Genomic DNA, 27,582 nt, shown 5'->3' on the forward strand with positions numbered 1-27,582 from the left:
AACTGGACCACACTGCAAAAAGCAGCAGGGGATTGACTGTCTACCATTGAAAGCCTTTTTAGGGTTAGAAGTTTTGGATCAGTGTGAAATTTGTTTTTCCTCTTCATTCAGGTCTTTGTGACCTAACGGACAAAGTGGATGGAAAATAAACGTTATGGTGGGCCCTACAATATTTTTAACAGTGAAAATCATTATCTCTGTTGCTATCGGTAGTGTGGTCCAGATGATCTTTGGATATGATTAGTTTTTTGGATAATGCTCTAAAGTGATCTCTAAAAATAGACAAACGGTTTAGATATAATAACTACATCATTGTGAGGCCCGTAAAACTTTGATCTCCTTTGAACCGTTCGTATAACTCAGGGCTCGCCGAGCGTCGGTGCTCGTCTTCGCACGAAGTTTCTGCACTGGGATCGTAGGTGGGCCCACCATGATGTTTTTCAGGAATCCACTCTGTTCATCCAATTTTTGAGATAATTTTAGAATATGAGACCAAAAGTGAATAGAATCCAAGACTTTAGTGGGCCGTGTTAAAGGAAAATGTGGTTCGGTAAATTTCTACGGTTGAAACCTCCCTGGTTTTGACATTAATGTTTACGTGACATCCATACTGTTAATAACGTCATTCCTGCTGGGATGAACTGAAAAAATAAATATTAGCATGATTAAAACTTCTGTGGCTCCACGAATATTTCAACTGTAGACGTTCAATTATCACTTTTTCAGCCTACTTGAGCATTGGATACGGTTCATTTTTAGCCTCATGTTGTAAAATGAACACACAAAACGGATGGACGGAGAGGATTTCGTACAAACATCGTAGTGGGTCCCATATGGCTTGCCAGCGCAGGAACTTCCTGCGAAAGGCTTTCGCAGGAAATCCGCGTCCTCAGTTTCCAAACCGACGCGAGAAGCCCACCTAAACCCATTTCTCCTCTCTGTCAAAATTGGATTGCGTATTGTGTAACTTAGTACACTCTTATCGTACTGAGTAAAATCTGTTGGGCCCACCGTGAATGCATGTGGTTTATCCACACCGTCCATTCGTTTTTCCAGATCCTTTTAGGGTTCAACCCAAAATGGTTTATCCACACCGTCCATTCGTTTTAGGGGGTTTATCCACCGTGAATGCATGTGGTTTATCGTACTCTGTCTCTCTTTCTCTCCATTCTCACCAAAATCTCTCTCTGTTTTTTTTTTAAATTTAAAATTTTAAATTCATTTTTTCCACATCTTCATTCCCTTTTTCATGCCAGATTTCAAAACCATCTTCAACAATTTGCCGCCATTTCCTTCCATTCGAGAAACTCCACTCCAACACACACCTACAACCCATCTTCCCCTTTTCTTTTACCTCTCTCTCTCTTTCTGTTTCGATTTTCATTTCAGATTACAGCAAACGATCTAACGGACGGAAAAAAAGATTCAACATCTTCCAATGGACGGTCTGGATTTGGCTGCTTTCTAAGATCAGCTTTCGATAAGGGATCGACATTGAGGCCTGGGAGCCGCGCAGTTGAATCCAGCCATGGTGAGTTCTAGGGTTTCGCATTCCCTTTTTTGGTAGAACGCCCCCTTTTCTCTCTTGGTAATGATGTGCATGTCTCTTATAACAATGTTACGATAGACCAATCATTATAACTTTGGACCATCCACCATCTGCATTGTGGTTCACTGTTTGGACGGCCTTGATTGACGTGGGTGCATGTCAATTGCCATTTATCATGTGGATGTGTTGCTAATGTTCCCTCACAGTGCAAGAAGCTTCAACCATAGTCGGGAGGGTGGTTTATTGCATTTTGATATTTGTGTTGTTTTTGAATTGTAGTCGGATATTAGGAAATGGTTCATGAGACAAAATGACAAAGGCAATGCAAATGCAACAAAGCCCACGAAACCTGCTGCAACCACCTCGTCGCCTGAGAAACCGTCCCCTCCTGTGGCACAATCCAGCAAAGCTGTAAGTATCTGAATTTATCCTTTCATATTCGCTGAATTTATTTTTCTTTTGTTGTGATGTAGTTTTACCATGTCATATATTGGTCAAGAAAACTGAATATTATTTCCTTTCATAAAGACTGAAAAAGAAAAGAAAAAAAGAAATGCAAGCATTGCAGTTGTGTTTTTATTTTCCAAAAGATCGCTGAGGTAATGCTCGCAGTGTAACTTTTTTGGGGAAGAAAGCTGAAGAATGTGCAGATTGTATTTGAGTTTTTCCTGTTATCCATAAAAAGAAGAGTCCACCCCCACCAAGAATGTAAGAATTTCAATTGTGCCCTCTGTTTACGTATTGTATTTAAAAGAAAATATGTGAGCTACGCAAGTTATATAACTAGGATTTTCTTTGTGAATCAGACTGAAAAGTGAGGTTGTTGTAATTGTTCTTTCGGATGACTGACGTAATATAACTGGGTTGCTTTCATAAGTAAAACTAAACATGAGTATTGTTGTTGGTCATTTTATTTGTTTTATTTTCATAAAGCAGACAAAAAAAATGCAAGCACCACTACTGGGTTCTTCCTGGAAAGAAAGCATTGCATCTTAGTGTTTTTTTTAAAATGTTTTTTTAAATACACTTAAAGATGTGAGAACCATAAATTGTTTTTTTTTTTTTTTTTGTGAAAATTACTTGGTAAATATACACAATTCGTAAACTCGAGTATTGTTTTTTGCAAAATGCCTTGGCTTTTGCCTTGGTGGTGTTCTTTAATAAAGTTCTGTTATCCTTCAAAAAAGGAAAAAAACATAAAAAGTTCTACACACTGTAACTAGGGCTTTCTTGGTTAGCATTTTAATGATTTATTTTATTTTATTTTTCATAAAGAAGATTGGACAATTGCTGGCAATTTCATTGAGCTTTTTGGTATACTGAACTGAAAAAAATGAGCATATAATTGGGTTGTGATGAAAGCTGAAAAAAGCAAGCATGTAATTGGGTTCCTTGTCATGGAGAAATTCAGACACATGGAGTTCAAGAAAGTGCTGGAAGAAGGAAAACTAGCAAGTATTTTGCTTCTACAGAATCCACTGCTAAACAAAAACCAAAAGATGAAAGCAAAGTTGAGAAATCTCCAGTTAAAAGGAAGAATCAGAAAAGCAGTGAGGAATTAGATGATATTGTGACCCCCCCATCCACAAAAAAACTACATAAGGGTAATGGTGATGATGACTTTGTGTTGCCCAATGAGAAGAATAAACCGGCTGAGGTCAGCCCTGCCAAGAAACTGAAGAGTGGGTCGGGTACAGGAGTTGGTCAGAAGTCTGTAGCTATGGATGGAGATGACGAAGACACTCTTGTTGATAAAGCTGTTACATCTCCTCTTAAAGCTTGTGGCAGGGGTGGGGGTGGAAGAGGAACAGGAGCAGCACCAGCAGCTGGAAGAGGGAGAGGGGGTGGAAGAGGAACAGAAGCAGCACCAACAGCTGGAAGAGGGAGAGGGGGTGGAAGAGGTGGATTCATGAATTTTGGTGAAAGGAAAGATCCTCCTCACAAGGGAGAAAAGGTAAAGATTTTTAAAAGCTTACATTGTCAATGAAGTGCTTTGTTATTTAATGGCCTATATTGATTTTGAAGCACTCTATTGTTATCTTTCAGGAAGTACCAGAGGGTGCCCCTGATTGTTTGGCTGGCCTGACATTTGTGATAAGTGGAACACTTGACAGGTAACTTTCCTAAAGCTTTTAACTGCGGTTGTCAATGTGATGGTGTATGTGAAGTCTCTAAAAGCCATATTGCCAGCAACCCAATCTAGTGTGTACTTGTGCTTCTTAAATAATATTGAGATTATGTGTTATGCCAGCCATGCTGCATATCATCACCGCATTTGTAAAATGTGTTGCTTGTCCAACTTGGGGTTGCATATTGAGCTCTGGTTGTTATTTGCAGTTTGGAAAGGGAGGAAGCAGAAGACTTAATTAAACGCCATGGTGGTCGCGTGACTGGATCTGTCAGCAAAAAAACGGTCCTTTTATACATACACGGCCATCTTCTCCATTATGATCTCAGGTTCTCAATGGTATCAGGTTGTGATTTTCATAATCTGTTTTGCAGAATTTTCTTCTTGCTGATGAAGATATTGGAGGACGGAAATCTTCAAAAGCCAAGGAGCTAGGGTTGGTAACGTAAAAATGTTTTCTTGCCTCTTTTGCATATTTTTTAATCTTATTTCTCTGAACTTTCCCTTCTTTTTTTTCCTTATACAGAACCCAAATTTTGACTGAGGATGGACTGTTTGATATGATTCACAAATCAAAGCCTGCAAAAACATCTATTCAGGATGAATCAAAGAAAAGAACCACAGAAAATGCAAAGATGTCACAGGCAAAGAGCAGCCCTGTGAAAGTAGAAGTGAAGGGTATAATCACATTTCTTTCTACTTTTTTTGTACTTGCATTTGGAGTTTTATTGTTAGAATTTTGGCTGCAAATAAACAGCCTAAGTTGACATACAGAAAACTTCACACACACATAACTAGAGACTCTAGGAATAGTAACGATGCAGCTTGAGAGATCTAATCCTATTTCATGAATGACAAAATAAGTTACATTGCTAGCAAGAGCAAATTTACTTCTTGAATATTCATGGTATTGAATGTAAATTAGTTTCTTTGCTTACCACATTGCTTTTTTTTTTTTTTTAGAAAGATGGAAATATTATCAGGCCCAAACAACCAAAAAGAAAAAAAAACTATCCAAGCAAGAAACAAAACATGAAAAAGAAAAAGAAACTATACAATCAAGGGACCTACTCCCTTATATACAAAACCACCCTATTATAGATAACCTCAGGAGGAGACTTTAAATTCCGAAAGCACCTATTGTTCCTTTCTAGATAGACTGCCCACAAGGAAGGTAGTAGCACAACCTTCCATCTTCCTTTTCTCGAGCAGCCTACCCCACCAAAATGCCAAGATTGATAGAGAGATTGGATCGAGACGGGCATCGCCCATACAACATTAGCCAGCCAGAGGATACTTGACCAAATAATGATAGAGTAAGGGCAGTGAATGGACAAATGGTCGGCAGTCTCCACAGCTTTCAAGCAAGGGCCAAGCATTAGGGAGGCACATTCCCTCAATTTTGGAGATTATCAATAGTCAAAATCCGGTTTCTCCTAGCGAGCCAATCGAATGCTAGAACTATCATGGGAGCTCTATAAAACCAGATATTCGATGTGTGACAATCTTCCCCTCTTTGGCCTTCTCCTATCAGGACCGAGTAGCAGGATCTGACTAAGAAGATCCTAGATTTGCTATGTCTCCAGACCAAGGAGTCATGAGAACCTTGGGATAGCAGGATCCCCTAGAGAATGGAAAGAAGAATTAGAAGTTCATTTAATTCCTCATCATTCAGACTCCTACGATAGGAGGGACCCAAACTCCTCCAGACTCATGAAGAGAAAAGCACTGGGCAACTAATAGATTCTGAGATGGGCAAAAGGTCAGCCAACCTTGGAAAGGAATTGCGCAAAGGGATCTCACCACACCAAATATCGTCCCAAAATCTCTCACGTTCCCTCTCCAACAAAAAAAATAAAATAAAACTGGCAAATATAATAGGGGCCACCACAACCACCGACTTCCATAAGAAAGAAGCCATATTGAGGGAGGAATCTTGAGTCCACCAGCCCTCCAAGGAAGAACCATACTTGGCTTCGATAATCTTTCTCCACAAACTGGAATCCTCCACCCTACAACGCCAAACCCACTTTCCAAGAAGAGCCTTATTAACGCCGCCTAACTGTCTGATACTTGCTCCCCCTTGCTCAATAGGTCGGCAAACCTCAGACCAATTTATAAAGTGGAATTTCTTGCCCTCCTCACCCCCTTGCCATAGGAAGTCTCTTCATAACCTATCAATGCGATTAATGATATATTTCAGACATTTAAAGAGGAAAAGAAAGTAAACAGGGAGATTGGAGAGAGACTACTTAATGGGGGTAATTCTTCTGCCAAGGGACAAAGTCTTGTTTTTTCACCAGGAGAGTTTTCTCTCCATTCTTTCGATGACTTTATACCAAAGGTGAAGCGGTGGTTTGCCCAAGCAAAGAGAAAGTCCAAAATAAGTAGTCAAAAAAGAATCAGATTTACATCCAAAGAGCTCCACCAGTCTAGATATTTCTGACTGAGGAATATTAACTCCAAGAAGTTTGCTTTTGGAAAGGTTGATGTTAAGGCCAAAAACTGCTTGGAACCATCTCATCACAATCCTCAAATTCAACAAATCAGAATCAGAAGCCTCGCAAAAAAGAAGAGTATCCTCGGAAAAAAGAAGAGTATCATCTCCAAGCAAAAGTTGACTCATATGCCAAGGGAAGTTAGGGATTGAAAGGCCTTTGAATAGACCTATATCTTGGCCTCACAAAATCATTTTTCTTAAAGCTTCCGCCACAACAACAAAGAGAAATGGGGAAAGGGGATCTCCTTGTCCTGGGCCTCTTGAGGATTGGAAGAAACCAAGGGGGATCCATTGATCAATACAAAAAATTTGGCCAAAGAGACATAGGAACCAATCCATTTCCTCTATTTTAAACCAAAACCCAATCTGTCTAGCATATAATCTAGAAAGGACTAGTTAATGTGGTTGTAGGCCTTTTCAAGGTCTAATTTGCAAACAACACCCTGACTTCCCACTTTTACATAAGCATCCAACGTTTCATGATCTAGCAGGGCACTATCTAATATCTATCTACGGGCAACAAAGGCACTTTGAAATAGGGAAACAACTTTGTGTATAATACCTTTAAGCCTCTAAGATAGAATCTTAGCCAAGATTTTATGAGGATTGCCAATTAAACTTATGGGTCTAAAATTCTTCAGGCTATCAACTCCTTCAACCTTAGGGACTGGAGCAAGGAAGGGCTACAAGGTGCTTCCCAATTTAGGAGATATAAAACCAAAAGCAAAGAATTCTTCTACAAAAGCAAACATATTAGAGTGAATCATTTCCCAAAATTCTTGAAAAAAAAGCAAGGTGAAAACCATTGGGACCTAGGGTCTTGTCCCTATTGAGGTCCCAAACTGAGTCCTATACTTCCTCTATATGAATTGGGGATTCAAGAGAATCGACATCCTTTGAAGAAAGGGATTGGTAATTAAGGTTATCTAAAGACGACCTTTGGAATCCCTCATCCGTAAGTAGTGAGTGAAAGAAGTTAACAACAACTTCCGAAATATGACCCTTTTCAGATAACCTAATGCCATCAACCACCTAGGAAGCAATAGAATTGGATCGAGCTCTGGCGCTGACAATCCTTTAAAAGAATTTAGTATTTTTATCCTATTTTGAGCCAAACCACCCTCGAGTGTTGATGCCATTTTATTTCCTCTTTAATTCTAGCTTGGAAATCAAGGTTCAACTTATCTCTCTTGAGGTGATCATCCTTTGAAAGCATCCCATTTTGCTCTTTGGTATCCAAAGCTTGGGTCTCTGAAAGGATGGAGTCCATCTCTCTCCCTCATGCCAAAGACCTCGCTCTTCCAGAAGCATAGTTTTGATTAAAGGAGCTTCATTTTTTTGAAGAGTTTGAAACCCGCATTACCTTTCACCTTAAAGGAGGACACCGCCATTTAGTCACTAGGGATTTGAAACCATCAACCTCTAACCAGGTAAGCTCAAATCTATTTTCGGACCCTAGTTAAGAGCATCTACCTCAAGGAGTACAAGACAATGATCGTACACTATTTTAGGAAGGCCTGACTGATAAACGAAAGGAAAGTTATGAGACCAATCTAGGGATACTAAAAACTTGTTGAGAAGGGACATCATAGGGGATTCCTGACCATTGGATCAATTATACTTAATTGTCCCCATAAGGAGATCAACCATACTATGCTTCGAGACTCAATTGGCGAACCCTTTCATACTTGCAGAGACATGACGACCATTAAAGTTCTGAGACCAATCCAGGGACACCAAGAACCTATTGAGAAGGGACATCGTAGGGGATGCTTGACCATTGGACGAAGCATACTTAATTGTCCCCATAGGGAGATCAACTGAACTATGCTTCAAGACTCAATTGGTGAACCCTTTCATACTTGCAGAGACATGACATCCATTAAAGTTCTAAGACCAATCCAGGGACTCCAAAAACCTATTGAGAAGCAGGGTATCCCAAATCGGTTACATAATGGCCGATACATAATGGTAACGGCGGTTACCGTTACACGATACGGGGCTGAAACGGAGAAGTGCAGAAAACGGAATCGAAATGGCCATTACAAGGCATAACGGCCGTTACGAGCCTGTAACAGTTGTTACGGGCAGTAACCCTAAAAGAAAAAACCAAAAAAAAAAAAATGAAAAGAAAAGAAAAAACGAAAAAAGAAAAGAAAAGAAAAGAAAAAACGAAAAAAAAAACCTTATTCTCGCTTCCTCTTCTTCTTCTTCTCCGCGGCGCTGCTGGAGCTCCTCGCAGGGCGCTGTAGCTTCTCGCGGCACGCTGCAGCTCCTCCTCCTGCTTCTTCTTCTTCTTCTTTCCCCTCTGGTGCAACTCCCTCTCCACCCTCTCGTTTTCTCCTTTTCTCCTTTTCCCTTTCTTTCCCTCCCATTAAATTTTTTTTTTCCCCTCTCATTTCTCTCTACCTCTCTCGCAGTCTCGAAAAAAATGAATGGGGGGCGTGGCTGTAAAACAGCCATGCACCTTATTTTATCGGGTAGTTTGCAGCGCATGCCGCTCAGTGCACTTGCATTGTTTTAGTGCATGCGGCCCACCTTAATTTATGTGTTGTATTATATATCCATGCCACCCATCAGTTTTTCCTGATCATTTCAAGGCATGGTCCCTAAAAGGAAGCAGATCCAAATCTCAAGTGGATTGCATAGTAGAATTTAATGTCTACCATGCACTTGCATTGTTTTTGTGCATGTGGCCCACCTTGATTTATGTGTTATATTATATATCCATGCCACCCATAAGTTTTTCTTGATTTTTTCAAGGCATGGTCCCTAAAATGAAGCAGATCCAGATCTTAAGTAGACCGCACAGTAGGATTGAATGCCCATTGTTAAAAACTTATTATGGCTAGAGCTGGGCATTTCATACCCAAACTGGTGGATCCAGCCCGATCAGACCCGATCCGACCCGATTCGAACAGAACCGATGGTCAGGATCGGGTAGCGTAATCCAAATCTGAATTATTTTCGGGTCGAATCCGGATAGGCCCTGTTCCGAACTGACCTGATCTGATTGGATCCGATTCGGACCGAGTCGACCCGGACCGCATATATTAGTGTGTGTGTGTGTGTATATTTTTTCTTTTTACTTTTACTGCCCAGGCTTTACGATTCAGCGCCAAAAAATCCCGCCCAATGTACACTTGAGCCCGTCCCTATCTCTCTATCTCTCTCCATCTTTCTATACCTGTGATTCTCTCTCCATATCTGCTTCTCTATTTCTGTTAAAGAAGAAGGCGAGAAGAAGATTTTGGAGCTTGGATTTATCTGCTGGAGAGAGATATACTGAGAAATGATTTATACTTGTGTTCGGAAGAGAGAAAGAGGGAAAGAGAAAGAGACTCGCAGCTTGATCGGTGTACGAAGCGGATGGACTCAGGTAACGTTAGCAAGTTTTGTGGGTCTGATCACGAGGTATGTGTTATATCCAAACCGTCCATCCAGTTGGCGAGCTCATTTTAAGGCTTGAGACAAAAAATAAGATAGATCTAACCATCAACTGGACCACACTGGGAGATTGAACGTCTACCATTGAAACCCTTTTTAGGGTCACAGAAGTTTTGGATCAATATGAAATTTGTTTTTCCTCTTCAATCATGTACTTGTGACCTTATGAAATATGTTTTTTCAGGTACTTGTGACCTTATGAACAGATTGGATGTAAAATAAACGTTATGGTGGGCCTTACAAATTTTTTAATGGTGAAAATCATTATCTCCACTGCTATTTATGGTGTGGTCCAGGTGATCTTTGGATATGATTCATTTTTTGGATAATGCTCTAAAATGATCTCTAAAAATAGATGAACGGTGTAGATATAGTAAATACGTCACTGTGGGGCCATGTAACGTGGATCTCCTTTGAACCGTTCATACAACTCGGAGCTCGAGGAGCGTCAATGCTAGTCTTCGCACGGCACGTACCTAGATCAGCTATATAGCTGGTGCTAGCTAGTACTTGGAGAAATCGGATTGCGTGCTGAGTTACTCAGTACACTCTTATCGTACTGAGTAAACTCTGTTGGGCCCACCTTGAGTGCATGGCATTTATCCACACCGTTCATCTGTTTTTACAGATCAATTTAGTCGTTGATCCCAAAATTGAAGCATATAAAAATCTCAAAGGGGACAATACCATAGGAAAGAGTGGAAGTATTGATTTCCTCCGTTGATACCTTTCTAAGGCCCCCAATGATGTTTATTTGTCATCCAAGATATTTGTAAGATCACATAGACATGTATGAAGGGAAATCACAAATATCAGCTTGATCTAAAACTTTTGTGGCCCCTAAGAACTTTTCAACGATAGAATTCAGTTCACACTATTTCTGGTGGTGTGTTCCAATTGCGCTTTGGATATGCTTCATTTTTGGGATAACTCCCTAAAATTATATGGTAAAAAGGATGGACGGAGTGGATAAAATGTATGTATGACGGTGGGCCCCAAAGAGTTTACTCAGTACACTAAGCGTACTGAGTTACTCAGTACGCAATCCGCTTCCGTACTTGGAGGGAGACGGATCGGCTACTCCCCCTGACACCAGCCCCGCGGCTGATGGTCGATGCTCTGTGGGCCCCACCATGATGTACGTGTTTCATCCATTCCGTTCATCCATTTTTACAGATCATTTTAGGGCTTGATAAAAAAAAATTATAGGGATATAAATCTTAGGTGGGCCACACCACAACAAAACAATAATGAATGGATATTCACCAATAAAATCCTCCGAAGGCCCACTGTACTGTTTATTTGAATCCAATCGGTTGATTTGGTCATAAAGACCCAGATGAAGGGAAACAATAAATATAAGCTTGATCCAAAACTTTTATTGCCCCCAAAACGTTTTTAATGGTCAAAATTCATTCAACACCGTTTCCTCTAATGTGGTCCACTTAAGATTGAGATATACTTCATTTTTTTTTTCATATCATAAAATGATATATAAAAATAGATGGACGGCATGGATGACACACATACATCATGGTGGGCCCCACAGAACACCGACCACTAGCCACTTGGGAGTTACAAAGCTTCCTCAAGAAGCTATCTGTCTGTGGTGTAAAGCTTCTTCAAGAAGCTATCGGTCTGTGGTGTAAAGCTTCTTCAAGAAGCTAACTGTCCGTTTTTTCCCTACTGAGTAAATTATGTGGGGCCCATCTTGAACTTTTTTTAGTTTATCTATACCGTCCATCAGTTTTTTATCTGAACCTTACTCAATCCGATTTGACTCGGTTTTCCTAATCGAGTCGGACTTGGATCGATTCAGGCCAGCAGGAGTTCGGATCTGTTCGAGTTAAATGACCCGGATCCGGTCCCTAATCAGATCGAGTTTAGGTCGGGACCTACAAATTTCGAACCTAGTCGAGTTGGACCAAATCCGATCCGACTTGGTCTGATGCCCAACTCTAATTATGGCCCACTGTAATGTTTATTTACCATCGAAACTGTTGATAAGGTTGCATGGACCTGAATCAAGGAAAACACAAGTCGCAACTTAAAAAATAATATTAACAAATAATAATAATAATAATAATAATAATAATAATAATAATAATAATAGTAATATAAGTTTTAATTGTGGGAATTCAATCCCTATTGTGTGGTCTACCAAAGATTTGGATTTGCCTCATTTTTTGGACCATGCCCTAAAATGAGTTGGCAAAAAGGATGGACAACATGGATATACAACAAATGCATCAAGGTGGGTCCTATGTTTAGGGCATCATTCACTAGTGGTCCACCTAAGATTTAAATCTGCCTGATTTTTTGGATCATGATTTAAAATGAGTTGGGAAAATAGATTGACGGCACAGATATACAAATACATCAAGCTGGACCCCAATTTCAAGGCCTCGCCCACTAGTGGTCCACCTTAGATCTGGATCTACCTCATTTTTGGACCATGCCTTAAAATGATTTGATAAAACAGATGGATGTCATTGATATACAATACATACATCATGGTGGGCCCTATGCACATGGCTGTAAGAATTGTCCATGAGGCATAACATTAACTCAAAATTAATAAATTAAATTATGGCACTATTATTGCCAAGTCACAATTCCAAAATTAAATTGTTTAAATGATTTTCGCCGTTAATTTACAAACACTTGTTTTTTTGAAATATGATCATTTGATATTTTTCATTCTTCACTGTTCAATAAATATCCACCAATCCATTAGTGAGATAAGTGCCAATAGGTTGCATGAATTTAAAGTTGATTTGGGGTATCGAATGATCCACCAAATCAGCCCTAAATCAACAACACTATTTACTTGAATATAATTTCAAATTTTTTCTTAAGATTTATTTTGAAGAATTATATTAATTTGTTAGATATATGTACATAATTGGACATAAAAGTCCCTAGATTGTATGTTGAAATAAAACGTACACAAGTCACAAGGTATGTAATATACCAATACCTACAAATATGAGATATTTTGGTATTAGATTCATTCTAATTAATTTATATTGATATTATATAGTTAGATAATTAAATATAAAAGATCTATAGCCAATACTAGGTTGTCAGGTTCATAAATTCATCAGGTAGACCGATACAACTTCTCACCAAAGAGTGGACCGTTACACCACCATAAACATGCTCCAATTTATAAATGAATGCATATTTGAAATGCTTAGAATATTCCAGATTTAATCCATATTTTTTCATATTTTTTTGGCCAAAAAAATAAAATAAAATTGCACCGTTACGGGCCGTTACGCCCCCCGTATCGCCGTTACACCCCCGTATTCGTATCGGTATCGGAGGGCACCGTTATGCCAACCGATACCAATACGGGATACCTTGTTGAGAAGGGACATCACAGGGGATGCTTGACATTAGACCAAGTATACTTGATTGTCCCCATAGGGAGATCAACTAGACTATGCTTCAAGACTCAATTGGCAAACCCTTTCATACTTGTAGAGACATGACGACCATTAAACTTTTCATGATCAAATCTGATGACATTAAAGTCCCCACCAATACACCAAGGAAGGGGCCATCTACCAGTTACTGACGATAACTCATCCCAAAAGGATCCATGAAGGGAGGGGTTGTTTGGGCCATACACCCCCGAAAAGAACCACCTAGTCCCAGAGGACTTATCCTAAAAAACTGCACTAACAGAGAACTCCCTAACCCAGACGTCAACCTTCCTCCAGAGGGAGGGATTCCAACAAAGGAGAATACCACCAGATGCATCAAATGAATCTAGGGTAGCCCATTCAACGTCCCTTTTTCCCCAAACAGACCACACCACACTTTTATCAACATACTTCAACTTGGTTTCTTGTAGAACCACTATAGTAGCCTTAGAGTTTCTACAAACAGCCTTAACTTGGACACACTTTTGGGGGCATCCGAGCCCAAGAACATCCCACAAAAGGATCTTCATTGGATCACTGAATTGGCCATTCTTCCCTTCCTCCTGCTACGCGGATGAGCTTCAATAGAGGATTCACTGATTCAGTGTCGACTCCTAGGTTAAGGAGTTCCTTGCAACTCTTTGGGGACCTTGGAGATCTTCTCAAGGCTTCTTCACATGAAAGGTTAGAGCCTCTCTGTTCCATGAAATGAAAGAGGGCTATATAATCTTTGTCACAATTGCTGAAACTACTCCTAGATTCCGAGCAACATGAGGCGGTGCATCGTTCACCCACCTCTTACTTTTAATAGAGGCTATCAAGTCCTTCAAAAGTTATGGGATAGAAAGGAGGGAGTCTCGATGGCCTCTGGGGCGGCGGGCTCCTCCTCACCACTGCAGCCATGGATGCCGCTTCCATCTCTACCAACACCTCCCCAGCATCCATACCTGGAGAAGGATCCTGTGGAAAAGAAGCATTTTTGAAGAGGAACAAGGGTGAGAGAACTGTCCAGCTCAGGAAGCAGCCCTTTACCACATTGCTGCGGCTAAAGGCGGCCTAAATATCTTGATATCAGGGTTATGCTAGGATTTTGTCTTCTTTTTCTTTCAAAAATTTACTTCATTTAAAGCTCTTTTGCGTCATGGTGTTTTCTTCTGTTTGATCCTTGTGCACTTGGTTTCTCAGATGATCAAGTCGGCAAGTCGTCGATTAGAAAATGCGCAGCAAAAGGTTTGGACTCACACGCCTCGCCTGCCAAACAGAAAGCTCAAGCTAATATCCATGATTCGTTGACATGGACGGAAAAATACAAACCAAAGGTTCCTAATGACATTATCGGCAATCAATCAATTGTATGTATCTTACTGTTTCCTGGATGTGCATTCAGTTCTTGTTGCTATGTATCAATGGTTGGCGTTCTCCTTTTTGTGGAGTAGTAATGCTTTCAGTAATCTCAGTGTAACGACACCACGTGCAGGTTAAGCAGCTTCATGACTGGTTGGCCCATTGGAATGAACAGTTCTTGCATACTGACAAGAAGGGAAAGGCAAAGAAGCAAAGTGATGTTGGATCCAAAAAAGCTGTGCTTATGAGTGGATCACCTGGTATTGGGAAGAGTACTTCAGCAAAGTTGGTTAGCCAGATGCTTGGCTTCCAGATAATTGAGGTGTTTTCCTTGCTTGCCCTTTTTCCCCCTTGTTTCTATTTGTAGCATAGAAGGGTTCACCAAAACCAACGCCTGGGATTTTAAATATACGGTTGTTGGTGACTTTGTATTTTTGTCCCCAGTTTAAAAGTTCCATTCTTGTCATGTAGGTTAATGCTAGTGATAACCGTGGAAAGGCTGACTCCAAAATTGCTAAAGGAATTGGTGGAAGTACATCAAATTCTATAAAAGAACTCGTCAGCAACGAAGCTCTGAGTTCTAACTTGGACTGGTTGGTCTTTACTTTGTTCTGCTTATTCTGATGTTCTGGAGAATAATTGACATCTTTCTAATGCTATCTATCTCTGAATCAGGTCAAAGCACCCAAAATCTGTGTTGATTATGGACGAGGTTGATGGTATGTCTGCTGGTGATAGAGGTGGCGTGGCTGATCTTATTGCTAGTATTAAGATTTCCAAAATTCCTATCATTTGTATCTGTAATGACCGCTACAGTCAGAAGCTGAAAAGTCTTGTCAACTACTGTTTGCTTCTCAACTTCAGGAAACCTACGAAACAGCAGGTTCTTTGTTTTCACATGAATGGTCCGTGCTTGTGTTTGAAATCTGTGTTTGATTTGTTCATCTTTGAACATATATCTTCAACTTTGAGTCTCATGGTTCGGATATTAGTTTCATGTTTTGGGCCTAAAATATTACCTTCATTTTTTCCTCTTCCTTGGTACGCAACTAGGTTAATGTTTAGAGGATCAGTTTAAAGTTCAAAGCACAGGCTCCGTGTAGAACTTCTGTTAGCTGTTGTAAGAGCTGGATTGACCTGGAAATTGTGTTTATTCTAAATCTTGTTGGTAAAAGAATAGAAGAATTTAGAGCATGGTTATAAAAAACAGTGACAATGCGGCCGTTGTAATTATATCGAACAGAGAATAGCGTCTGGGGTCTGGCAGGGTTGTTTTTCTCCTTTTCATTCTCTTGTTTTGGGTGGCAGTTCTGTTTTCCCTTGTGGCTTTGCTTGTGCTGGCTCGATAGTTGTGTTGTATCTTTTGTCTGTATTGACTTTTTTTCCTTTAAAATTCTGATTATCCATAAAAAAGATATCTCTGTATTGTAATCGTTTCAGTCCCCACCATTATATGATACAGGGATGATTCGATTGATTGGAAAAGAAAAAGGGCCATATCGGCCGATATGATCTGATATGCCCCGATAAAAGGCTGATATGGCGATAGAGGCTATCATTTTTGTTTTTTATTATTTTATTTTTCTCTTATCTTTTCACTTTTTTCTTCTTTCGGCCTTTGCTGGAGCTTAGAAACTTATTTTAGATTGGACATAGGAACTTATTTAGACGAGATGTAGGCCTATTTTGGGAATCAAAACACAAGATTCGAGTGAGATTCAGCTAATCAAAGCAGAATGACCATTTTGGGGAAACTCGGGAAAGGGGTAAAACCATCACATATTAATGAGATTGCATACATTCATATTTGGTAGATATTTGTGTGATGGGGTTTGTAGTATGGTATAAATGTTTTTTTTCCGCTGTCAGTACTAGTAGTTGTAGTATGTAACTGCTAACCATAGAACTTTGGTGTTTGCATGGCAGATGGCAAAGAGGTTGTTACAAGTTGCAAAAGCAGAAGAACTTCAAGTTAATGAGGTAAAAATAACAGAAAACACTTATCATTCTTTCTTCGTAGGCTGCATTTTGAATGATAGAGTCACGCTGCTATGTCATTTAATATGGTCATACACTGTTGGCTGGAACTAACTTCTATTTTGTTTTCTATAATCTTTGGCAATCTTCCCGATCCTTTTCCAATGTGCGACTAAACTAAAACGAATGTGGAATGCTAGTATGGCATGTAGGCTTTGTGGATGCTTCATGGAATTTCTGTGAAGCATGTTCCAAACGTCTCTGCCGTACAACGACACCTGTGTTCGGGGCTTGGGACTATTGATTTTGTGGGCTACTATGTGGGTGGGCCATACCAAAAACCGAGATGATCAGACTGGGAGCAGCTAATCAGTGGGAAAGAACAACAATTGGTTGGTCAAAGTTTTCCAATCACTATGACTTTGGTTTATATCCCATTTACCTGGTGGCCCACTCGATGAACAGCCCCAATATTCACATGGCTTGCAATGTGTATGGTGAGGAGGTAACACTTCACAGAACTTCTCTGGGGCAGTTCGATAGTCATAGTATCAGTTTTCTAACTCTGAATTAATGAGTTTGTTAGACTAAAATTTCAGTCTCTTTTCTTTTCTTTCTTTCTTTCTTTCTTTCTTTTCTGACACTTTTTCTGTTCTCCTCATAACTTGTCACACATCCTTGATTAAGAAAACTGATGAATAGTTTCCAATTGTATTAGTCTGTTTCATAGTTTTTTGTCATATCTGGCATTTGATTGTCAATAAGTAACAATGTTTCTGTCATTTGATTCTACTGAATTGACTGCTGTACTTCTTGCATAGGTTGCACTTGAGGAACTTGCAGATAGGGTTAATGGAGACATGCGTATGGCATTAAACCAGTTGCAGTACATGAGCCTCTCACTGTCAGTCATCAAATATGATGACATAAGAGCGCGTCTCCTTACTAGTGCAAAGGATGAAGATATTTCACCATTTACAGCTGTTGACAAGTAGTTACCTTTTCTTTTAATCTTTTATCTAATACTTTTCTTTTAAGCTTTCTCTTACTTTAGAATGCTGTTATGTGCTTTCTTTCATTCTGTTGCTGGAATTCCTTGTACTGCGAATCCCTGATGTTTCTATTTGCCATAATTGCACTTACTGTTTACAAAAACAAACCAGTTGGAGTATGGCCTTACTTTGGGACATTGCTGTGAATAGTTTATAGTGCTTTTGATAAACACCTGCCCAGTGCTTTATCGTCTAGCTTAAACTAGCATGCACAACTCTGATTTTTTGTATTATATATAAGCTCGCTTGAAGCCTTGAATCCAAGACCTCAATGTTGAAGCGAAGACTAATCCCTTGTGCTCTAAGGTCTACAGTCTAATTATCCTAAATGGTGACTCAAAAGAGTCCACTGATGTCACATCCTTTGCTAGAGCTGTATATGAGTAGACTAAGGCTCGAGTACTCGCTCGACTCGACTCGGAATACTCGACTCGTACTCGACTTGTCTGAGTTAGAGCCGAGTACGAGCGGGTTTCCACGACTCGTTTAGATTACGAGTAGAGTACGAGTCTAGAAGTACTCGATTCGGTACTCGACTCGTACCTGTGTATATAAGTCCGCCCGAAAAAAAAAAACCCTACCCCGCCCGTCATTTTCCAGCAGCGCCCAAACCCTACCCCCACGGCCCCACCCGTCCTTTTCAAGCAGCGCCCAAACCCTTCCCTCCCAGCCAGCGTTAAAAAAAAAACTCTCTCTCTCTCTCTCTCCTCTCCCACTCCCTCGTATGCTTTCACATATCTCTCACCATTCCCACTCTCTCCTCCACCGCAACAACCTACGGTGACGGAGCTCGTCCCTGCCACTCGTCCGGTGCCGCAGCTCGTCCCTGCCAGGCTGCCACTCGTCCCGTCGTCCGTCATCGCCCTGCCCTGCACGCAGCTGCCGGTCGTCCCTCTTCTGCTCGCCTGGTAAGGTGTGGCCGTGTGGGGTTGATTTTTTTAATTTTTTATTGCTAATATATGTTAGAAATTGTTAATATAGTTTGAGATTAACTTGATATTTGTGTTTTCTCTTGATATCATGGTGAATTGCTAAGTTCAGTTTGCATTTACACATGAAAGGTAAATATTCTATAGCTAGGATTTTTCAACCAAGTTATATTAGTTGGATTACTAAACCTGCAGTGTACAAAATAAAAATCAATTAAACAAGCTATACAACCTTTGGGCTGAATCATCTTATTGTATACTGCCAACAGCCTAGGCACATCTTCTGAATGTAAAAATCGTGATATCCGTCCACAACCATCAATGAAGAACTGCTTAAGGTTTATTTGGAAGCATGGAATCCAATGTATTTTTGGCGGCGAATATACTATTTTTTGGTCATTTAGAAATAAAGAATTGGAGGGATTTGTGATCCAAATCCTTCAAAAGGTCATGATTTCAAATTGGCTCGATTCGACATAAACCATAAGATCCACCCCCATTCTGCATGATTTCAAATCCACACTGACAAAAGAGCCATTACTCCTAATGGTAGATTAGGCCCTTGAAATGCTTGTAAGTGATTGAAGATCATCCTACAAGGGTGAGTTAGAAATTGCATTTATGGAACACTGATCCTAAGAAACATTGTATGAACATGTCTAATTAATGAGATTTTTATTTATGTACCAACTTTATTTAGTTGTTCTAAATGGGCGGTTTGGGTCATCACATGTTGTTGGAAGAAAAGTAAGCATTTGGGTGAGCCTGACAGACCTAATGTCTACATCATTTGTCAGGTGGGGTGAGAGATTTCACATGGTTGTAGTAAATAAGTCCCATGTGACACTTACAAAGTAGCCAACTAACATGAACCCAATCAAAGGTGATGGGAGTTGAAGATCTAGATGGATCTTGATGGCTTCAGGCTAGCTAGCCATCAAAATTCCTAGCTTGCCCTCGGTCTCAAATTGGCCATGTGGGCCCAGGTCAAAATATTCAATTTGATCCTCTATGGTCAAAATATAGTTTTGGGATTAACCTGATATGTTAATATTGAAATTATTTAATATATGTTAGAAATTGTTAATATAGAAATTGTTTAATCAAAGGTGAACATCTCACTCCCAATTGTTTACTTTAGTGTGGCCCACCTGAATTACAAGTCATCATTTTGTTTGTTTGTTTGTTTCTAAGCCTATTGTGGGTCTTCAATTAATATCATGGTGGGCCTATCAAAGTCAGAGTAGCTTTTGTTTATAAAGATCTTTAAATGTGATCCACTTAATAAGTGGATAGGGCTAATAATTAATGAGACTGTTAGTGTTGAATGCTACCACTTTAAGATGCCTTTGGTTTTTCATTTGACATTTTGTTATTAGTTAGGTAGATAAATGTCAATTTCAGCATGCTTCTTTGTTTGCATAGATATGAATTATTTGTATTGTTTTAGTTGTAGACTTGTAGTATAAGATAATCAGTTGCCCATTTGAGGATTTCTATATTGCCAGACATAGATTCAGTGTGTTCTTGGATGCATAGAAATTCTCAAATTGTCCCTTTTTGGACAATTCAGGGTTAGATAGATTGTAATGTCTTCATTTATTCCAATTTAAATGCATATGCCTGTTCTGGTTTCGTCTCTTCTTTTTCTCTCTGGATATATTTCATATATTTATTTCCATCGTCAAATGTCCACACTTTGTGTTGATGATTGACATGAGAATCAAATACAAGATTAATATATTCTGGAGAGATAAGGGGAGATGCTGTTGGAATTTTGGCGTAGCATTTAAATTGGAAAATGAAGCATTACAATCTATCTAACTTTGAATGGGTGACTGATTTAGACAGTTAAGTAATTATGCCCGTCTAGCGGTCTAGCCATCTAGGACCCTAGCCCCTAGGTATAGCCTTATAACATATCGAGAACTTTATTTTATAGATGGCTAGTCAAGACGAAAGCCCAAATACCCCTGGAATGGGTGCATCGGCCACATCTGCTCTAATAGTAGAAGGAGACGCAGACACGTCAGCCACATGCAAAGGGAAGAAGAAGAGATCAGCAGTGTGGGATGATTTCGAAGATGTGACAGTTAACGGTGTACAGAAGATAAAGTGTAATCACTGCAAAGGGTTATTCAGCAAGATTCCAGGAGGATCTACGACACATCTAATTAGACATTTGAAGACGTGTCCTAAGAAAGCAAGACTCCCTCCTCCCGGCCAACAGATGCTGTTATTTACGAAGTCAGAAGGGGACAACTCCCAAGGCGTAGTGTCCACTCATAAGTTTGACAAGGAGAAGTTGAATGAGTGGTTTGCTAGATTAGTGATTTTGGAAGAAAAACCTTTCAGAATGATTGAAAGTAAAGGATTTAGGGCTTTCTGTCAATTCCTTAACCCTCGGGCCGAGAATGTCTCCCGCGTCACAGTGCAGAGAGAAAGCATGAAGACGTACGCAAAGGAGAAGATGAAACTGAAAGAAGTTTTGGCTTCAGTGACTAGAATAGCTTTGACTTCTGATTTATGGACAACGTCCAATCAAAGAAAAAGATACATTTCATTAACCGCTCACTATGTTGATAAAGATTGGAAACTATGCAAGAGAATTTTGAACTTCAAACACCTTCCTCCTCCAAATACTGGTTTACTTATTTCAGATTGCATCTACAGTTGTCTAGAAGGCTGGGGCATTGAGAAGCAAATTTCAGCAATAACTTTAGACAATGCTTCAGCAAATGACAGTGTCATTTCATGCTTATGTAACCAGTTCAGGGCTACAGGAAATTTATTTTTTGAAGGAAAAATATTCCAGGTCAGATGTTGTGCCTATATTGTAAATTTGATTGTACAAGAAGGGCTGAAAGCAATTGACAACACTATAGAGAACATAAGAGAAAGTGTGAAATATATAAGGGGGTCACCATCGAGACTGAGTGTATGGAATGACATCATCCAACGTTTGAATGTGCCATCTAAAAAAACGTTGAAGTTGGATATCTGTACACGTTAGAACTCGACGTATGAAATTTTAGATGCGGCAATGGAATTACAGCTTGCATTTCCTGAATACGCGGCACGTGACAGAACGTATTGGTTGCCGAGCACAAATGATTGGGCCAAAGCACAATAAGTTCACACATTTCTCAAAGTTTTCTACGATTGCACGAAGATTTTTTCTGGGAATCAGTATCCAACCGCGAATCTGTTTCTTCCATCTCTTTAGAAGATTAAGGATGCTCTACAGAAAAATGCCAGTGCGGGTCCAGATTTCATACGCCAGATGACAGTTGGTATGAAGACGAAGTTCGATAAATACTGGGACGAATGTCATCTGTTGATGTCCTTGGCAGTTGTTCTTGATCCTCGTTGTAATATGGGGTTGGTTAGCTTTATTTTCATGAAGCTTTATCCTACTGAAAGAGCGGCAGCAGAGACGTCTAAGGTTCGTCAAGCCCTTGAAGATTTGTACAAATCGTATGTTAATACTTTACCTGCAGCGGGTGTTGAAGAAATTAGAGATGCGGATATTTTTGTACCTGGTAATCTGGATGTGCTAAATGAATACATATCATACTTGGCACAAGCACGAATGGGAGTTGATACTAAAGAATCAGAGTTAGAAATGTACCTCAAGGAGCCAATCGTAGTGCGATCCGAATTTGATGTGTTGGAATGGTGGAAGATGAGGGTTAGTGAATCAAAATACCCTACATTATCTGTGATGGCACGGGACATATTATCTATACCAATTTCAACAGTGGCATCAGAATCCGCATTCAGCACAGGGAGCAGGGTTGTGAGCAAGTATCGAAGCTCACTTTCGCCAAATACAGTTGAGGCGTTGATTTGTACGCAAGATTGGTTGCGCCCAATATGGGGAGGAGATATGAATGATGATGATGATGAAGACGAGGAGATTGAGATTCGTGACGAGTCTCTACCTACAGATCAGTAATTATTTTCGGTTTTGTAATTTTTTTTGGTTGAATGTTGAATGATCTGTAATATTATTTCACTGCAATTGCAAACACGAAAGTGTTGGTCCTTTTGGAATGTGGTTTGGAAAACTTTTAATCTTTGATATTTATTTACATATGCCTGTTCATTTGCTTTTATTTTTGACTTTTGATACATTTATATTGCTTTTTTTTATTCCTATATCAAGTTCAATTTATTTATCAATATTCTGATTTTTTAATTAAAAATTGAATGTAGATATGTCGTCATTTGAGCCATCGACAAACATTTGGGACTATGCTTCTCTAGTTGAATCACCACCAAGGTCTGGAAAAATAAAGATTAAGTGTGGTTTGTGTGGCGCAAAGTTTGTAAACAAGACTAATCACTTTCGCTTACACTTGTCATGTCGAGGTGGTGATGCAAAACCATGCCCCAATGCCCCTAAGGATGTCCAAATTCTTTTTCAAGCTCTGTTAGATTCGAATAGAAAACCTTCCACTCCATCCAAACTTTCTGCTTCTGGATCTAGTACACGAATGACATCTACAGAAGATGCAGAGGAGGAAGCCAGATTAAAAGGCTTGGAAGAAGAACAATTCCAACTCGCCTTAAAACGCAGTATGGAAGATGTTTCTAGACTTCAACGATATTCGAGTCAAAGACAACACGATGTTGAAGGAGGGTCGAGTTACTCGAGTACGACAAACAAGAAGAAGAAAAAGAGTAACAAATTCAAATTCCTGACTCGTCTCGGTGAATTTTATAGGGCATTGGGTACTACATACAATTCTTCACATAAAGCAAGTTTGAAAAATCTAGTTCAAAGTGTAAAAGAGCACGAAGGAAAATCTCTTCGCCTTCTGACTCAGAGGAAGTGAATCAATTTGTATATGAAAAAATAGATAGCAGTTCCGATGGATCAGATGACAATACAGGAAGACACTCCTCTTATGGAGGTTATTAGTTATAATTTGTCATTTTGAAGTGAACAATGTAATGTAAATATGTTAATGTAATTATCGAAGTTTTTTAATCATAAATTATGTGCATTTTATATCTTTTATTGTTTAGTTTAACTTCGAATTCCAATTGACTCAAACTCGCCTCGAAAACTCGCACTCTACTCGACTCGATTTCTACTAGTACTCGAACTCGCCTCGAAAACTCGGACTCGACTTGACTCGTTTACTACTCGTACTCGGTTCGTACTCGGGCGAGTAGAGTACGAGCAGGGAGTCCATGCTCGTCGGCCGAGTAGAGCCGAGTACGAGCAACACTCGGGCGTTAAGAGCCGAGTACGAGTAGGGCGATACTCGACTCGACTCGACTCGACTTGTGTACAGCTCTATCCTTTGCTTTCACTCTCTCTAGCCCAGTTATCGTTGGAAATGGCTCAAGAGAGTCATCCATACAATAGCTAGTTAAATGCGTAGGGATATAATATAATAGGATGAGGTCTATACATTGCATGTATTTTGGATTGATTTGGAGGCACTTGAATAGTCCAACATCGGTCCGACACTAGTATACTATGTAGTTGTCCATTATAAAATTGTTATATAAATATATAGTTATCTCTTCATTAAATTCATGCTCGTATATTTTTTTATATCATTGACATTAGATGTTTTTATTATGACGACAGGGTGTCCCCACCCCTTTAAAGAGACTATTTTCTGTGGATGCACGCAATCACCCGCCAACCACGTGCATTGGGTAATCCACAGGGAGGGGAATCGAATTCGTGTCTGTAGGGAACAAACCCAATGATATTAGATGTTTAGAAAATTAAATGTAGGAATTTTGCGGTCAATCTAAGCATATCAGGTTAATAAAATCATCAGGCAGCCCGAGACAACATTCATACCAAAAAATGACTCGTTACACCATCATAAATATGTTCAAAACTAGAAAAAACTACATATTTGGAATCCTCTTATTTTTTCCTACTATCCCTATATTTTTTTCATATTCTTTTTTTACTTAAAAAACTAAAACCTTTGCAAGACTATAACGGCACGTAATGTAACGGTTTGGACATTAAAGAATATTTTGGTTCTAAAATTGGTGCCTATTTTCAAAATCTCATATCTTAGAACGGTGAGAAAGTTATTAAATGGAAACCATTACATAGAACCATTGTTCGAAGTATCCCCGATATTAGTGAAATATCCCAGATATTATCCATATTTCCAACTCAGCGATACCGACAACTTTGGTAGCGATACCAATAACACTGGTAGTCTCAGATATTTCAGGTATCGGCGATGTATCGCTAAGTATCACCAATGTATCGCCAATATTTTTTACTATGTAAATACCAAGTGTCACTTGTATTGCCAATGTATCGATATCACCAATATTTTTGATTGTGTAAATTCCAGGAGTTGCTTGTATCACCAGTGTATCGATGATATTTCTACAACATCATGAATTTATTGACATCGCCAAAAATCTATCTATTAAAAAAATTTCCATTTCAATTTTTATTTTTTTATTTTTTATTTTTTATTTATGGGCTCATGGTTGTATATAGTGTTCAAATTGTAGATGGTAATATCGATCATATCATGATATTATTGTTATCGCAACATGGGCGATATTGAGACCATTGTCTTTTGTTTCCTTTCCAAATGCTGACGATTTCTCGGTGAAATTTCGTGTGTTGTCGATATTTCAGAATATCGATGGATGTTTGGATGGAAGGTTGGATAGTTGGATGGATAGATAGGATGGATGGGTTGGTTGGACTGGTTTCTTATCACATCACATGCTTTTAGGCTCCCATTAAATGAAAACTTATTATGTATGCATTCCTTTTGCATTTTATTTAATTCCTAAATGTGCAAATATGTATATTTAGCATCTCTCGAAGTTTCACTGAAAAGTTCCACTGTTTTCCCCATGTTTCCCTACATTTCCAGTTAACGGCGATATTGATATTGTTTGTGTATCCCCGGCCAACGAAACTTATAGCGATGCCGATACTTTGAATACTGGGTAGAACTTTGAGTCATCCAACGACAAGAAAACCCTCTTGCGATTATGTTAAACTTGCGAAATTCGTTCATATGATCTATGAAGTTTTTAGATCCAGTTACTCACTTGATTTATGAAGTTTGTAGATTCAATTAATTACATGATTTATGACTTTTTTTTTTTGAAAGGTAATGCTTTTATTAAAAAAGGCCAAAAAGGGGCAAAAAAGACCAAAACAAACAAGACCGCCCAAGGGGATGAAAGGGGACACGCTACAAAAACCTTATTCATGAAGTTTATTTATTCAACTAATTACATGATTTATGAAGTTCGTAGATTCAATTAATTACAGAAGGTTCGTAGGTTCATGTTTAACCTGCATGCTAATTGAATGTATCTTTGTTTGTAGGCTATTTCAGTTTAATGCAGGGAAGTTGAGGATGGATGAGAGGATTGATTTGAGCATGAGTGATCCTGATTTGGTCCCTCTAATTGTTCAGGTTTGTGCTTTATGTGCACTCCATGTAGGTTGGTGTTACTAACTATTCTCTCAATTTGTTGGGCCTTGTGAATCCCCCAAGACTTATGCCAACTTATTGGGGTCTGCTCAATCCCCATAAATATATGAATTTTAAATCTCTCATGTCAAAATTATCATATGAAATCAACAAGTGGTAGAAGAGAGAGTAGCAGAGTGCTTTTTCCTTTATTATGGGTCTATAGAAGGGGTTTGGTGGGTTTAGTAAAACAATGAAGTCTCTCTCTCTCTAAAGACCTAATTAAGTATAATATTTTAAGTGAGAGAGGAGGAGAGGTTCACAATGAGGTTCAGAAGGGATTATGTTATAATTCTATCATAGGTCTATAACAGGGTGGTTTCCCGATTGCCTTTTCCCACTCTTTGGGGTGGGGAGCTATTTTTATCTCTAAGTTTTATGAAGGGGACGCATTATTCTCAAAAAGGAAGGTGCAGGATTTTCAGCGATATCAATCCCATCACTCTCATTGGGTGTGGTACAAAATGATCGGTAGTATTTTAGCAGGGTGAACTGGAAAGTGTTGGAGGGAGTGATTTATAAATCGCTATGGACATTTTTATGCGGGAGATATCATGGATGAAGCTTCGGTGGCACACACTTGCTTCATTCAAGTCATCACATGGTTCTAGATATTGAATTTACGTATCCATATCAACCCCCTGTCCGCAATGTGGGGGAATTGGGCATACTGAGAAAAAAAGGGCCATAATGATCGATATTCCTATATGGCCATAAAGGTCCCTGCCTGTTTTTGTTTGTCAAGTTCTCTCATTTTTCCACTTTTTTCTTCTTCTTCTTCATTTCATCCCTACAGGAAGCTTAAGAACTCATTTTGTACTAGATCTAGGCCTATATTTGTGATCAAAATACAAGATTTGAGTGGGATTCAATGAATTTTAAGAAATATTGGAAATGGCTAAACCATCAGTTCATTTTTTTTTTTTTTGGTTGTTTTTCAATATAAGTGGCCATAATCTGCCCAGGACTCGGTGCTTGATTTGTGTTAAATTAGGCCATGTTGGGAAACCATGGATTTAATGCTAAACATTGGAACAGGAAAAAGGTTTTCTTTCTTTGACGTGATGATTTGTGTTTCCGGTCAAGGCCCAGCCCACCTATGTCTCCTGCTGGTTTGGATAGCAGGTGGATTCCACCACACAATCATTACACTTTTCCATATTTTGGATTCTTGGCACAAGAAACTAGGTCGGTATTTTGTGAGAGGAATATGAGATTTCCTCTTGCTATCCAAACAAGAACTTAAATTTGGATTCCATGTTTCAATAGTTCTCAGGAAATCATCATCGCATAATTATTAGCTTTTCCTTTCTTTTCCCTTGGATTCCATGTATAAAAACATGCACTTCAGGCCTATTTCATTGTCTTTCAGCCAGTCAAGCTGACAAACAACATTCTTATCAATGAATTGTCTAATACAGCATTAAATACATGTTTAAAAAACACAAAAAAGATTGTAGATTCCGGTGTTTTACATTTCCCTCATATTTTAAATAAAATTTTAATATCTTTTTTGAGGAAAAAGGGCTGATAGCTTGGTATAGGTCATATCGGCCAGCATAGTATTAGTTTATGGGAGGGTCAATATGCCCCGCATAATCGATATTGAAAACGTTGATGCATAGAGAAGGTAGACTTGGTTGGATTTGTAAAGTAGACTTGGAAAAGGATTATGATTTTTCAACTGGAGGTTCTTGGTCTGCATGCTTAGAAGATTGGGGTTTGG

At 39.1% G+C, this 27,582-nt stretch overlaps 1 protein-coding gene across 1 annotated transcript in view; it reads left to right on the forward strand.

The window, feature by feature from the left end:
• The first annotated feature begins 1,174 nt into the window (after positions 1-1,174).
• The window catches only part of LOC131232623 (replication factor C subunit 1), an 83,178-nt gene continuing 56,770 nt past the window's right edge, over positions 1,175-27,582 (forward strand). The window contains exons 1-15 of the mRNA XM_058228987.1: positions 1,175-1,531; positions 1,829-1,960; positions 2,961-3,372; positions 3,421-3,503; positions 3,596-3,663; positions 3,887-3,962; positions 4,052-4,113; positions 4,204-4,355; positions 14,241-14,407; positions 14,533-14,721; positions 14,871-14,992; positions 15,075-15,282; positions 16,326-16,379; positions 17,198-17,367; positions 25,709-25,799. Of these exons, the coding sequence (XP_058084970.1) occupies positions 1,529-1,531; positions 1,829-1,960; positions 2,961-3,372; positions 3,421-3,503; positions 3,596-3,663; positions 3,887-3,962; positions 4,052-4,113; positions 4,204-4,355; positions 14,241-14,407; positions 14,533-14,721; positions 14,871-14,992; positions 15,075-15,282; positions 16,326-16,379; positions 17,198-17,367; positions 25,709-25,799 (1,989 nt within the window). The 5' untranslated portion in view covers positions 1,175-1,528. The remainder of the gene's footprint in view (positions 1,532-1,828; positions 1,961-2,960; positions 3,373-3,420; positions 3,504-3,595; positions 3,664-3,886; positions 3,963-4,051; positions 4,114-4,203; positions 4,356-14,240; positions 14,408-14,532; positions 14,722-14,870; positions 14,993-15,074; positions 15,283-16,325; positions 16,380-17,197; positions 17,368-25,708; positions 25,800-27,582) is intronic.

Source organism: Magnolia sinica, chromosome 18, assembly GCF_029962835.1.
Source record: "Magnolia sinica isolate HGM2019 chromosome 18, MsV1, whole genome shotgun sequence".
In the NCBI taxonomy this organism is placed as follows: Eukaryota; Viridiplantae; Streptophyta; class Magnoliopsida; order Magnoliales; family Magnoliaceae; genus Magnolia; species Magnolia sinica.